This window comes from Somniosus microcephalus, chromosome 25 (assembly GCF_052327205.1).
Source record: "Somniosus microcephalus isolate GS21.2 chromosome 25, FLI_Smic_1.0, whole genome shotgun sequence".
Lineage (NCBI taxonomy): Eukaryota > Metazoa > Chordata > Chondrichthyes > Squaliformes > Somniosidae > Somniosus > Somniosus microcephalus.
Genome location: NC_141011.1, coordinates 36911693 through 36925216, shown reverse-complemented (window position 1 = coordinate 36925216; position 13524 = coordinate 36911693). Strand labels below are relative to the sequence as shown.

Here is a 13524-nt window from a genome sequence, read left to right as displayed (position 1 = left end):
TTTCCGATTGGTGTAGGAAGGCGGGGCACTGCAAGGATGGACATGTCGGGTGACCAGGACCTGGAAGCTGATATTTTGTTTCCTCCCCCACCCACAGCTGGAACAATATGATGTTCTATTCCAGTGACATTATGAATGGGGACAGTGCATTGTGGGTAGTCACTGCCATTCCATTGTATGATGTTGCTCCCACAAGCAGTGCTACACAAGATGTCTAGTGTATGTAACCGTAACCGGGAGTGACTGAGACATGCCAGTAAGTGTACACATATCTCACTTTATTTTAGTTAGGATAATGGGGGCAACTCATTAGACTATACCTCCCCTTCGATTGCAAACGATAGTCGGTCCCTTTTTTGATTATTTATTGCAAAGGTTGGCCTATACTCTGTTCTGAATGCCCACATAGGAGGGTCAATAACCAAATGAAAATTATATCTTACTAGCTGATCCCCCATAACATTGTCTTTTGGCGGCGGGGGGGCGGGTGGTGTTCAGAAGTGGTGATGTAATGTCCCATTCTTAGCTGGTGGGAAGAAAGTAGAATGTTGAATCCGGACCCAAGAGAGTAAGGGTTCGGTACAGTTTTCCTTCTGGTAACTTTACAATAAACTCATATACGCAAACCTTAGCTATAAAGAACATCCAGTGTAGTCTGTCCAGTTCTGCTCAATCTCCATTACAGTTACTAGATTGATTCCTGCGATGAGAGGGTTATCATATGAGGAGAGATTGAGTAGAATGGGCCTATATTCTCTGGAGTTTAGAAGAAAGGTTTAATCTGATTGAAACATATAAAATTCTTAGCAGGGTTGACAGGGTAGATGATGAGAGGCTGTTTCCCCTGGCTGGAGAGTCTAGAACTAGGGGGTCACAGTCTCAGGATAAGGAGTCGGCCATTTAGGACTGAGAAGAGAAATTTCTTCACTCCGAGGGTTGTGAATCTTTGCAGTAAACTTGAGGTGATCCAAAACTCGGCTGCCCGTGTCCTAACTCGCACCAAGTCCCGTTCACCCATCACCCCTGTGCTTGCTGACCTACATTGGCTCCCGCTTAAGCAACACCTCAATTTCAAAATTCTCATCCTTGTTTTCAAATTCCTCCAAGGCCTCGCCCCTCCCTATCTCTGTAATCTCCTTCAGCCCCACAATCCCCCCCAAGATATCTGTGCTCCTCTAATTCTGCCCTCTTGAGCATCCCTGATTATAATCACTCAATCATTGGTGGCTGTGTCTTCTGTTGCCTTGGCGCTAAGCTCTGGAATTCCCTGCCTAAACCTCTCCGCCTCGCTACAACTCTTTCCTCCTTTAAGACTCTCCTTAAAACCTACCTCTTTGACCAAGCTTTTGGTCACTTGCCCTAATTTCTCCTTATGTGGCTCAGTGTCAAATTTTTTGTCCAATAAAACTCCTGTGAAATGCCTTGGGATGTTTTACTACATTAAAGGTGCTATATAAATGCAAGTTGTTGTTGTTCTCTAGCCCAGAGGGCTGTGGATGTTCAGTCATTGAGAATATTGAAGAATGAGAGTGATAGATTTCTGGACACTAAGGGAATCAAGGGATATGGGGATAATGCGGGAAAGTGGACTTGAGGTAGAAGATCAGCCATGATCTTATTGAATGGCGGAGCAGGCTCGAAGGGCCGTACGGCCTTCTCCTCCTAGTTCTTATGCTCTCACTGTATTGCTGTGCAAGACTAGCAGGATTTATATTAGTAGGCTAATCATTGCCTGCTAGATCTGTTTTATTATGGGGATTGTCTGCTTGATACTGCCAGGGCACACAACTATGACGGCAACTTAAGTGAATGTATTTTTTTATCCTGGATCTGATTTCTAATCAGAAGGCTTGTGAGAAAATAAAACTGTCCAATCATAAGATCAGGCAATGTCTTTAAAACATAATTTTTTTACACAATTGACAGTGGTAATTCACAAAGCATCTACCACAACTTCCTGCTTTTAAGCCCAGCTACCCCTCGTATTCCAGAAGGTGTCTGCCTAAAGCTGCACTCTGGGAGTTGTAGTCCACCAGAGTTACATGCACTGAACAACACTGCCACTTTCTGGGAATTGTAATCCACTACCTAATTTAGCTGCTAAAACAATGCAGCCTTCAGGAATGTAGCAGCACCCGGGTTCTAGAGAGAGTGCTAGAAGCAGGGGGGGAAATGTTGCAGAGATTTCAAACACCGCAAAAGGCAACTCTAAGTTTAATGATTTGGTTGTGAATGTTGTCATTTTTTGTGTGTTTTTAATGATGGAAACTTTATTTTTAGTACTTTATCCTTCAGTTGCTGAGAAAGCAAGATATCATTTTTGATCGATTTCATTTGTTCCCTTTCTCCTTACTTGCTGTTTATTGGTAGCTTTCTTTGCTGGTTACTTTTACTGACAATAAAACTAGATAATGCTGGAAGTACACAGCAGGTCAGTCAGTAAGGGAAAAAAAGGGTTAATATTTTGGGCATGTACCCATCATCAGAACTCCCTCGGGTACACACCCAGAACATTAACTTGGCTTCTCTCTTTACAGGCACGGGCTGACCACCTGTGTTTTTCCAGCACTTTTCTGTTTTTATTTCAGCTTTCTAGCATTTGCAGTTTTTTCTTTTATTTGTACTTTTATTTTTGCTGATTTCCTTATTCTTCATTGCTTGGTTTAATACCTGCTTGCTTCTTGTTGATTGGTAGATTCCCCATCTGCATTTCTATCTGTACAGTAACATTTGAGGCAATCGATAATATTCAGTTATCAGTGACTTGTTTCTTTTTGCGAATAATGTTTCAGCAATCAAGCACAAGTGGGTCTTTCCACGTCTGACACTTGTAAGTGGGAGACTTTTTATTCACACTGCGTATGCACGCTAGATGTGAAACTTTAATTATATAATAGGTAAGTTAGCTTATCTCAGTGGGGAGCAGCACTGGGGGAACCACCTCAATCTCAGCACCTCCCTGTTGTGTAAGTGGGAGACTTTATACTCACACTGCGTATGCACGCTAGATGTGAAACTTTAATTATATAATAGGTAAGTTAGCTTATCTTAGCAGGGAGCAGCACTGGGGGGAACCACCTCAATCTCAGCACCTCCCTGTTGCGGAGGGATTAAAAATCAGCCAGCAAGTTTACTCCTAAGCACTATCCACCAACCCTTGCTGCAAAGTATATGTGTGTATAGCTACCAGGTGAGGACAGCATCAGACTCCGCTGTGCTGCCCTTTACGGCTGAATTCTCTGCAGACAATTAAGCCCTGATTTTTAACCTCACCCGTCCGGCGAGAATGGGGTGGGTTTGGGTCGAATATCTGATTCACACCTCTCCCGATTTACACTCCATTGAAGTCAATAGAGTGTAAAATCGGGTGGGGTGTAAACCGAGGGTCCGACCCCAACCCATCGCATTCTCGCCAGGCGGGTTAGGTTTAAATTGGGGCTTGACGGTCTAAGCTCACGGATGATGCATGGCCACATTTGCAAGTTACTGGGGCGTGTCTGTAGAACTGTACCCAGCAAGGAACACGGACATACAAAATTGACGGGCAGAAAAAAAGCAGCTGGTCCATCGAGCCCTGTCCCACATCATAATGGCCGGACTGTCATGGCTAAACATTTCTTCCCTCTGCCCAACCTCATACCTCCCATCCACCCCCACAGCCACGTAATCTCCTGGGAGAGGCAAAACAAATCCATGGCTCCAAGAGAGGAGGGTGATATATTTTTTTTTTTAAACTTCCTAGCCTTTGAGTTCTACACAGATTTACCAGTTCGTCATTATGTCAGTGTCACTCTTTGTCGGATAAACCCGTCGTAGCAATTCAGACCCTTGTTTAAATAAGTAAGCACAAAGTACTGTGATCGGAGACATAAACAGCATAAAACGTGAGGATAACCAGAACGAGAGCAAACAGCAACATAACGAGCAAACTGACTTGGGATTTATTCCCTGCTAAAAGATAATGGAACCAAATACGTATGTTTTTATCCACAGGTATCTAATATTCTACTTTTAAATATGAATCTCCTGGTTGTGAACTAGACCTGGGGTTGTGGTTATCAAATGGGGAACACCATCAAAGCTGTGGGAAAGTCAATATGTTGTATTTACATTCGGAGGAGGTGTGTCTCTTGTGCTCCTGTGCTATGAGGTGAGCTCCTTCCTGTCAGGGCTGTCCAATCCACTCTTCTGTTTTGTCGTCCGGTACAATTCCTTGGATTTCACTTCCGAATCCTCAGACAGAATATTCAGAGTTCGGTTGTCAATGACCTTGTCCTTGTAGTCAATCAGTTTCTCATTGTCTTCACTCAGGCATGTGAGGTCGTTCCTACAAGGGAATCAAAATGTTACACTTTTCTTTTCTCCCGGTTTTACTCCCCTTCTCCGCTGAAATCCAGCTGCCTGTATCTTGCCCAAGTGCTTGTTCTACAGCTGTGAGCAGACAGGCATTGAATGTCAACAGGTTATTCAAAAATGGCGAGCATCACTGCTAAGTTCCCATCTTCACCCAATGACCAAACTTTCCAGCAGATGTCACTGTGATCAGGAGCAGGAAATCCGGCTGATTTCTTTGCACCCCCTCCCTCCAGCCCAGGGGGTGTGAGGCTAATTCTGGTTACCCCAAGTTACCCCAGCTGAAATCAGCTAATTCAGTGCAGACTGGGACGTTAATGATGTATCACTCAGCACCATGGCTGGTAATGTATTTACACACTGGCCACAAGGGACTGCCAACTTAAATGTTAGACACCATTGAAAGAAAATTATACACATTTTTTTGTTAAAGGTTTTGATAGAGTAAATAAGGAGAAACGGTTTCCAGTGGCAGAAGGGTCAGTAACCAGAGGACACAGATTTAAGGTAATTGGCAAAAGAACCAGAGGAGCGAGTTGTTGTGATCTGGAATACGCTGCCTGAAAGGGCGGTGGAAGCAGATTCAATAGTAATTTTCAAAAGGGAATTGGATAAATACTTGAAGAGGAAAAATGTGCAAGGCTATGGGACTAATCTGATAGCTCTTTCAAAGTGCCGGCATAGGCATGATGGACCGAATGGCCTTCTATGTATAAGATTCTATGATAGTCATCACAGTGATAGCACAGTAGCACACCCACGATTCCACTACCAGTGACTGTTGTGAGGACAGAATTGGACTCAGCTCAGCTGTGAGGCCACTCTTCTGGGAAATGAGTCATCCCAGGATAGTCACTCGTGCCCCCGCCTCGCGCTGATGTCGTTGTGGGGTATGTTCCCATGTTTTAGTCCTTCTCTGGTAGCTCACCAAAATGGACCTTAATGATACGAGACGAGACTGAGCATTCAGTAGGCTATTTGACCTTGGTAAATATATTTTTCGGCAGCGATGGTCACTGGATAGTGATGAGGAATGGGAAAGCTGATTTTCCCTCTTAACCCACAGGTCCTGAGGCCAAGGATACGCCACTGGCTGAGATCAGATAACTCGGAACAGATCTGTCAGCCGTGGCTCAGTAGGTACCACTCTCGTCTCTGAGTCAGAAGGTTGTGGGTTCAAGTCTCGCTCCTGAGACTTGAGCACATAATCTAGGCTGACACTCCCAATGCAGTACTGAGGGAGTGCTGCACTGTCGGAAGTGCCGTCTTTCGGATGAAACCTTAAACTGAGGCCCTGTCTGCCCGCTTGGGTGGATGAGCTAGGGAGTTCTCCCCGGTGTCCTGACCAATATTTATCCCTCAACCAACATCACTAAAAAACGATTATCTGGTCATTATCACAGTGCTGTTTGTAGGACCTTGTGTGCAAATTGGCTGCTGTGTTTCCTACATTGCAACAGTGACTACATTTCAAAAGTACTTCATTGGCTGTAAAGTGCTTTGGGACTGAGGTCATGAAAGGCGCTATAGAAATGCAAGATTTTCTTTGGGACCTTGCTGATCTGTATGGTTCAGCTACTCACTGGATAAACTTCCTGAGCCATTTGGGATGGCGCTCATGGCAACTTTGCAAGTGAGGTCCTACCTGTGCTGTCCATCTGCAGTCACGATGGAGCTTTCGTCATAAATCTTCAGCATGTTATCTGTTCTGTCATCCTTCATTTCCTTTGGCTCTTTCAGTCTGCCAGAAACAAGCAAAAGTGCGAGTGACAAAGGGACAGAGTCTTAAAGCCAAATGATCGAGTGACATATTGTTCCATTGGAAAGGAGAAAGAAATAGAAGGTTATGCTGATAGGGTTAGATGAAGAAGGGTGGGAGGAGGCTCGTGTGGAGCATAAACACCAGCATGGCCTGTTTCTGTGCTGTAAATTCTATGTAAAAACTCCGGTGAACGGCCTATAATTAAGACAGCACCAAGATTGAAAAGAGATGAGAAAGTAGTGATTAGATGACGTCAAGCTTGGATTTTGAAAACCTGAAGCTTGTAGGAGGAAGGAAAGGTGAAGAAGGTAAGGCGTTCCACCAACTGATCGCACCATCTCCTACTCTAACCCAATTTGGGAAAGATGGAGTTAGTGAAGGAGACTAATGAGGGATGCAAGGAGGAGTTAAGAGTTTGTAGGGCACCTGATTTTCAGCTTAGAAAGAAAGTTCAGAGGAGCACTGACCATAGTTGTATCAGTAAACATTCACAATGTGAACAGTGCTGGAAAAGCCCTTGGAAATCAGTATTTTTTTAAAAAAAGGCAGCTTATGCTCATGAACACGTGAAAATGTTACGGAGAAAATGTGTTTTTTTTTGTTTCCATTCCTGGGTTACGGGAAGACAAATTCAGTCCAGGTTCCCATGTCCAATCACCCAGTGATCCGTGCTGGGACTTAACTATCCATGTTTGTGGACATTGGCTGAAGACAGGATAAGGTCCTGCTGTGATGCCTCCACAGTAGAAAAGCAGCCAACCTTCATGGTCTATAGATCAAGAAAGGCCAGCGGAGGGCGGCTGGTGCCCATACACCCACCCCAGTAACACTCAGAACCTTCAAGAGAGGAAAGGAAGGCAGGGAATTGGAGGAGGGAAAAAAAAGTAGGATTGACAGGAATGACTAACCTGGGCTCCAGGCGCTCCTTCACTTTGGCAATCGAGCGGATGTACGGGCTAATCTGGCGTGTGATTGTCGTTAGGTACGTGTTCTCTTGCTTGAGCAGCATCAGGTCATGCAGTTGTGCTGGAAAATATAATAAAATGTGGAAGTCGTATGAGGCTGTACTTTAGCAGTCACGTGAAGGCAAATTCCACAGTGTGGTGCGACAATGAAGGAACGCCGATATTTGTCCAAGTCAGGATGGTGTGTGACTTGGAGGTGGTGGTGTTCCCATTCACCTGCTGCCCTTGTCCTTCTAGTTGGTGGAGGTCGGTGGGTTTGGGAGGTGTTGTCAAAGAAGCCTTGGCGAGTTGCTGCAGTGCATCTTGTAGACGGTGCACACTGCAGCCCCGGTGCGCCGGTGGTGGAGGGAGTGAATGTTTAGGCTGTTTGTCTATGAGCAAAAGGGATCATGCAAACTAGGTAGCGATTTGAGTCATGATGATAGAAATATTTCACTCACCCTTCTAAAAGTTATTTTACTTCCCGTACCCCATCTCACTTCAGTCACTGCGCAGCTACCTGACCAAGAAGGCATACAGACCCCTGTCGGCTGGACTGCGGAGTCAGGCTTGCTGTTGGGCTGTGAGCTGGCTCAGGCATTTTGATTTTTTTTTGGGAGGGGCTTTTCACAACCCCTCTCAGAACTTGGCTGAGATCATAAACTCTGTGACTCGATGTTCTCTGGTATAGGGCGCTGGTACAACAAATACTTTGTATCACTGCCTCTTCCCACGATGGAAAAAAACAAAAAAAATAATCCAGCCAGCCAGGCGCACAAGTAACATGTGTGTGTGAGAAACAGACAAAACTAGTATCAGTACCTTCGTAAATCTCCTGCTCGTTTGCAACCCTCTGGTATGTTTCCTCCCAAACCTGAGCAACAAACAGAAAAGTGAGCATTAGTTTATCCTTCCTGTATGATAAATATGTGCAACACTCTTCAATGACAACTTGCATTTCTTTAGTGCCTTTAACTTAGATAAATGCCCCAAAGCTTTTCAGAGGCATAACCAAAAAATGTACACTGGGCCAAAGCAAGAAAGATTAGGACAAGTGACATTGGTCAGAGATGGGTTTAAAGGAGGAGAAGGGATTTAGCGTGGAGGATAGGCGGCTGAAGGCACAGACGTCATTGGTGGGGGGAAAGGAGAAAGAAAGACTTGCATTTATATCGTGCCTTTTACGACCTCAGGACGTTCCAAAGCGCTTTACAGCCAATGAAGTACTTTTGAAGTGTAGTCACTGTTGCAATGTAGGAAATGCGGCAGCCAAAAATGTGCACAGCAAGCTCCCACAAACAGCACTTTGATAATGACCACATATTTGTTTTTTAGTGATGTTGGTTGAAGGATAAATATTGGCCAGGACACCAGGGAGAACTCCCCAGCTCTTCTTCGAAATAGTGCCGTGGGATCATTTACGTCCACCTGAGATGGCAGCCTAGATTTTGTTCTCAAGTCTCAGGAGTGGGACTTGAACCCCCAACTTTCTGACTCAGGGGCGAGAGTGTTACCACTGAGCCACAGCTGACACCTTGCACAAGAGGCCAGAGTGAGAGGAATGGAGAGCTCTTTGCTTAAATTGAGTTGGGGCAGCAATTGCTCTGTCTGTGTTTATTTACTCTCTCATTTTAGCATTGTCATTTGTTGGGCGGGAAGGGATAAACGGAGCACAAATTCTGGGACTGATCAGATATTCAGAATCCGCCCGTTCCCACCAGGCACATTTTGTCGAATTGATAATTGAGATAATGCCGCCAAACAGATTCTCTCAATGAACAATACTCACATTTTAATAAACGTTTTCATCTGGTCTGGAATGGGGAGTTAAGAGAGGATGTTATAGTTAATGGCATTCCCTCAATGGTTCAGTGAGTTTGCCCAGTGGGTAGCTGAACCATACAGAACAGCAAGGTCCCAGGCTCAATCCCTGGTCTGTGCTGAGTTAGCTGATCTCAGCTGCAGTGGCAACAGGAGCAATTGAGTTGTCTTATTGCCTCTGCATTAGCGAGGGTAAATCGGCCAGCATTCCCAGTCACTATTTTCAATTCAATTCAAATCGCTTTATTAGCATGACAAGGTACATCTTATGTACACTATCTGGTGGCTCCTGCTAGGATGTGTAAGTGTGGGTACAGGAATTGGCTCAGCTATGATTTCCCCCACCCCCGATCACAAAAAAGCTGCTGACATTCACAGTTAGAGCACACACCATGGGCACTTGGGTGAGCTTGCCTGGTTCCCATGGACTTGACCCATTCAATGGGCTCCTTGGAGGAGAGGGCCCAGGAAGAAAACTAGCAAGAAAGTAAGTTCAGGCAGAACATTTTAATCCAATGAATAGTAATATATGTGGATTAAGATACCAGAGAAGGCCATTTAGGTATAAATGGAAATAGATGCCTTTCTAAAGAGAGAAGGGGTTGAGGTATATGGTGAAAAGCTGGGTGAATGGAGCCGATCTGTGATCTTGTTTGATCCTAATGACCCTTTCCTGTTACTGATTGTAAGGGTGCAATGAGACATGAGTTTGGACCCATTGCATAAAACTGCTTCGATAGGGTAGATACAGAGAAACGGTTTCCTCTGGTGGGGAATCCAGAACAAGGGGACCCAATCTTAAAATTAGAGCCTGACCGTTCAGGAGTGAAATCAGGAAGCACTTTTTCACACAAAGGGTAACAGAAATCTGGAATTCTCTCCTCCAAAAGGCTGTGGATGCGGGGGCCAATTGAAGCTTTCAAGTCTGAGAGTGATAGGTTTTTGTTGGGTAAGGGTATCGAGGGTTTGGATCAAAGGCTGTTAAATACAGATTGGCCATGATCTAATAGGCTCAAGGGGCTGAATGGCCAACACCTGTTCCTATGCCACTAACTTGGCACAAATTGGCCATCTAACTCAGAAACCACAGGCTAATTGGTAGAGGAAATGTAAAATATCAACTGATGAAGTAGGCTGAGGTACATTGTTGGCACAGTGCAGAGGGAGCTTTACTCGACCCCTAACCTGGCTGTGCCTGGGAATGCTTGATGCTGACGCAGGGTCCTTGAATGGAAAGTATTCAATTCCCCAGCACTAACTAACATTCCCCTTTTTGATATAAGCACAAAAATCACATTAAAATACCTCTACAGTGAAACGATTAGGATTGTGCTATACCTCCTCAAACATGGTCCTCATGGTCTCCACAGAGGAGTATTGGGAGGAGATCTGAATGTCCATCTGCAGCGATTTATGTAGGATCTCACCCATTGCGTCTGTCTTGATGAGCGAGTGGTGCTTGGTCAGATCCCGGTGCATCTCTTGCACCTGGTCTTTCAGCGTCTGCAGCTCTGTCTGTAGGGTCTGGGCAAATGAGACAATGAACTCATTAGTTCAATCAGTACAACAGGTCTTGGTGTAATAATAAAAAACAATGAACACACTACCCACACCAGTAGGATGTCTTACTTAAATAAAATGATTTCTGACTATTCTCTCCCGCACCCCAGCCTGTGCTGCCTATGTTTGGGTCTTTAATGACCTATTGCCTAAGTTCCTTTTTAACTTGCATGAATGTATTATGCTTTAAAATCTATTTAAAAGTAACTCCTCTCTTTCCAAATTTTTTCTGTGGGGAAAAATGGTCAACAAAAGAATGTTAAAATGTATCTCTAAATGTGGACCTCACTTCCCAAGGGTAGCTGCAGACACTATGCACTTTGTTGCTGGTTCAGAATTTTATTGGGAGTTCTTGGTGTGTAGCCATGATTATCTCGGTTTGTTTTATCTGTCAGCTGTGGCTCAGTGGGTAGCTCTCTCACCATTTGAGCCAGAAGGTTGTGGGTTCAGGTTCACTCTGCAGACTTGAGCATATAATCTAGGCTGACACTCCCAGTGCAGTACTGAGGGAGGGCTGCACTGTCGGAGGTGCCGTTATTCGGATGTGACATTAAACCGAGGTGGACATAAAAGATCCCACAGCACTATTCAGGGAAGAGCAGGGGAGTTCTACATGATGTAGAAGGGGAAACTAGATAAACATATGAGGGAGAAAAGAATAGAAGGATATGCTTATAGGTTGCGATGAGGAGGGTCGTGTGGCATATAAACAGCAGCATGGACTAGTTGGGGCGAATGGCCTGTTTCTGTGCTGGTAATTCTATGTAATCACTGGTCAGACACGGGAGAGGCACAGGCAGTTGCTAATATTTTTTAAGCCCCCAAATTTCTCCCTCCCCAGCTCTCCTGAGAGGTGCCAACTCCATCTAGAGTACGTCTTTCCTGACACACCCGACCCCCTGCGACCAATGTTCCTTTTTCTATAGCTCCTGTGCAGCCGGCTCACCGGCTTTTAAATAGGAAAAACCGCGATGCGCAGTATTTTGAAGGGCCGCGCAGCCCCTTAAAAGGGCCATGCATCCAAAAAAAATTAAAGGTAACATTGTCTGCGACCACACTCAAAGTGGTCATTCCTCAGGTGTGAGCCAAGACATAAGAACATAAGAAATAGGAGCAGGAGTAGGCCAATCGGCCCCTCGAGCCTGCTCCACCATTCAATAAGATCATGGCTGATCTGATCCTAACCTCAAATCTTCTATCACTCTGCATCCACCCGAACCCATGTGATCTCCCGGGAGAGGCGAAAAACCAGATAAAGACCCAATGGCCAATTTGGGAGAAAAAAATCTGGGAAATTCCTCTCCGACCCATCTAGGCGATCGAAATTCTTCCAGGAGATCACTCTGTCCCTATATTTTCTACAGTACTTACCTTCTGTAAAGGCGATCTCCACCCCAGCCAGGAACAGGAATAAAACCATCTCCTGAAATCTAACAGAATTAGAACACAGTAGGAGCAGAACAAGGCTACACGGCCCCTGGGCCCGCTCCACTACCCACAGGGCCATGACCATTCCGAACCCAGACTCATGTCCAATTTCCTGCCCGCTCCCCGTAACCCTTTATTCCCTTTACTTCTAGGAAACTATCTATTTCTGTTTTAAATTTATTTAATGATGTAGCTTCCACAGCTTTCTGGGGCAGCAAATTCCACAAACCTACCACCCTCTGAGTGAAGAAGTTTCTCCTCATCTCAGTTTTGAATGAGCAGCCCCTTATTTTAAGATTATGCCCCCTAGTTCTAGTTTCACCCATCATTGGGAACATCCTCACCGCATCCACCCGATCAAGCCCCTTCACAATCTTATATGTTTCAATAAGATCGCCTCTCATTCTTCTGAACTCCAATGAGTAGAGTCCCAATCTACTCAACCTCTCCTCATATGACCACCCCCTCATCCCCGGGATTAACCGAGTGAACCTTCTTTGTACTGACTCGAGAGCAAGTATGTCTTTTCTTAAGTATGGACACCAAAACTGTATGCAGTATTCCAGGTGCGGCCTCACCAATACCTTGTACAACTGCAGCAATACCTCCCTGTTTTTATATTCCAACCCCCTAGCAATAAAAGCCAACATTCCATTGGCCTTCTTAATCACTTGCTGCACCTGCATACTAACTTTTTGAGTTTCGTGCACCAGGACCCCCAGATCCCTTTGTACTACAGTACTTTCCAGTTTCTTGCCATTAAGATAATAACTTGCTCTATGATTTTTCCTGCCAAAGTGCATAACCTCACACTTTCCAGTATTGTATTCCATCTGCCAAATCTCTGCCCACTTACTTAGCCTGTCTATGTCCCTTTGCAGGTTTTTTATGTCCTCCTCACTCACTACTTTCCCTCCCATCTTTGTATCATCTGCAAACTTTGATATGTTACACTCGGTCCCCTCCTCCAAATCATTAATATAGATTGTAAAGAGTTGGGGACCCAGCACTGACCCCTGCGGAACACCACTAGTTACTGGTTGCCAATCTGAGAACGAACCATTTATCCCAACTCTCTGCTTTCTGTTAGAGAGCCAATCCTCCACCCACGCCAGAATATTACCCCCAATCCCGTGATTTTTTATCTTGAGCAATAATCTTTTGTGTGGCACCTTGTCAAATGCCTTTTGGAAGTCTAAATACACTACGTCCACTGGTTCCCCTTTATCCACCCTGTATGTTACTTCCTCAAAAAACTCAAGCAAATTTGTTAAACATGACTTCCGCTTCATGAAACCATGCTGAGTTTGCCCTATTAAATTATGTTTATCCAAATGTCCCGTTACTGTCTCCTTAATAATGGACTCTAACATTTTACCAACCACAGATGTTAGGCTAACAGGTCTATAGTTTCCAGCCTTCTGCCTACTACCCTTTTTAAATAAGGGTGTTACATTAGCAGTTTTCCAATCTGCCGGGACCTTTGCTGAGTCCAGTGAGTTTTGGAAAATTATTACCAATGCATCCACAATCCCTACCGCTACTTCCCTCAAGACCCTGGGATGCAAGCCATCAGGTCCAGGGGATTTATCCGCCTTGAGTCCCATTATTTTACCAAGTACCACTTCCTTAGTGATTTTAATCGTATTTAGTTCC

The 13524-nt window shown here is 44.8% G+C and overlaps 1 protein-coding gene across 3 annotated transcripts in view; it reads right to left on the bottom strand.

Annotated features, from left to right (window-relative positions):
• Positions 1–4119: 4119 nt before the first annotated feature.
• The window catches only part of rnf207b (ring finger protein 207b), a 60448-nt gene continuing 51043 nt past the window's right edge, over positions 4120–13524 (bottom strand). For all 3 annotated transcript variants that reach the window (XM_085967221.1, XM_085967222.1, XM_085967223.1), the window contains 5 exons: positions 10219–10404; positions 7882–7933; positions 7024–7141; positions 5999–6094; positions 4120–4327 (listed from right to left, as the gene is read on the bottom strand). In XM_085967221.1, the coding sequence (XP_085823347.1) occupies positions 4144–4327; positions 5999–6094; positions 7024–7141; positions 7882–7933; positions 10219–10404 (636 nt within the window). In that variant the 3' untranslated portion in view covers positions 4120–4143. The remainder of the gene's footprint in view (positions 4328–5998; positions 6095–7023; positions 7142–7881; positions 7934–10218; positions 10405–13524) is intronic.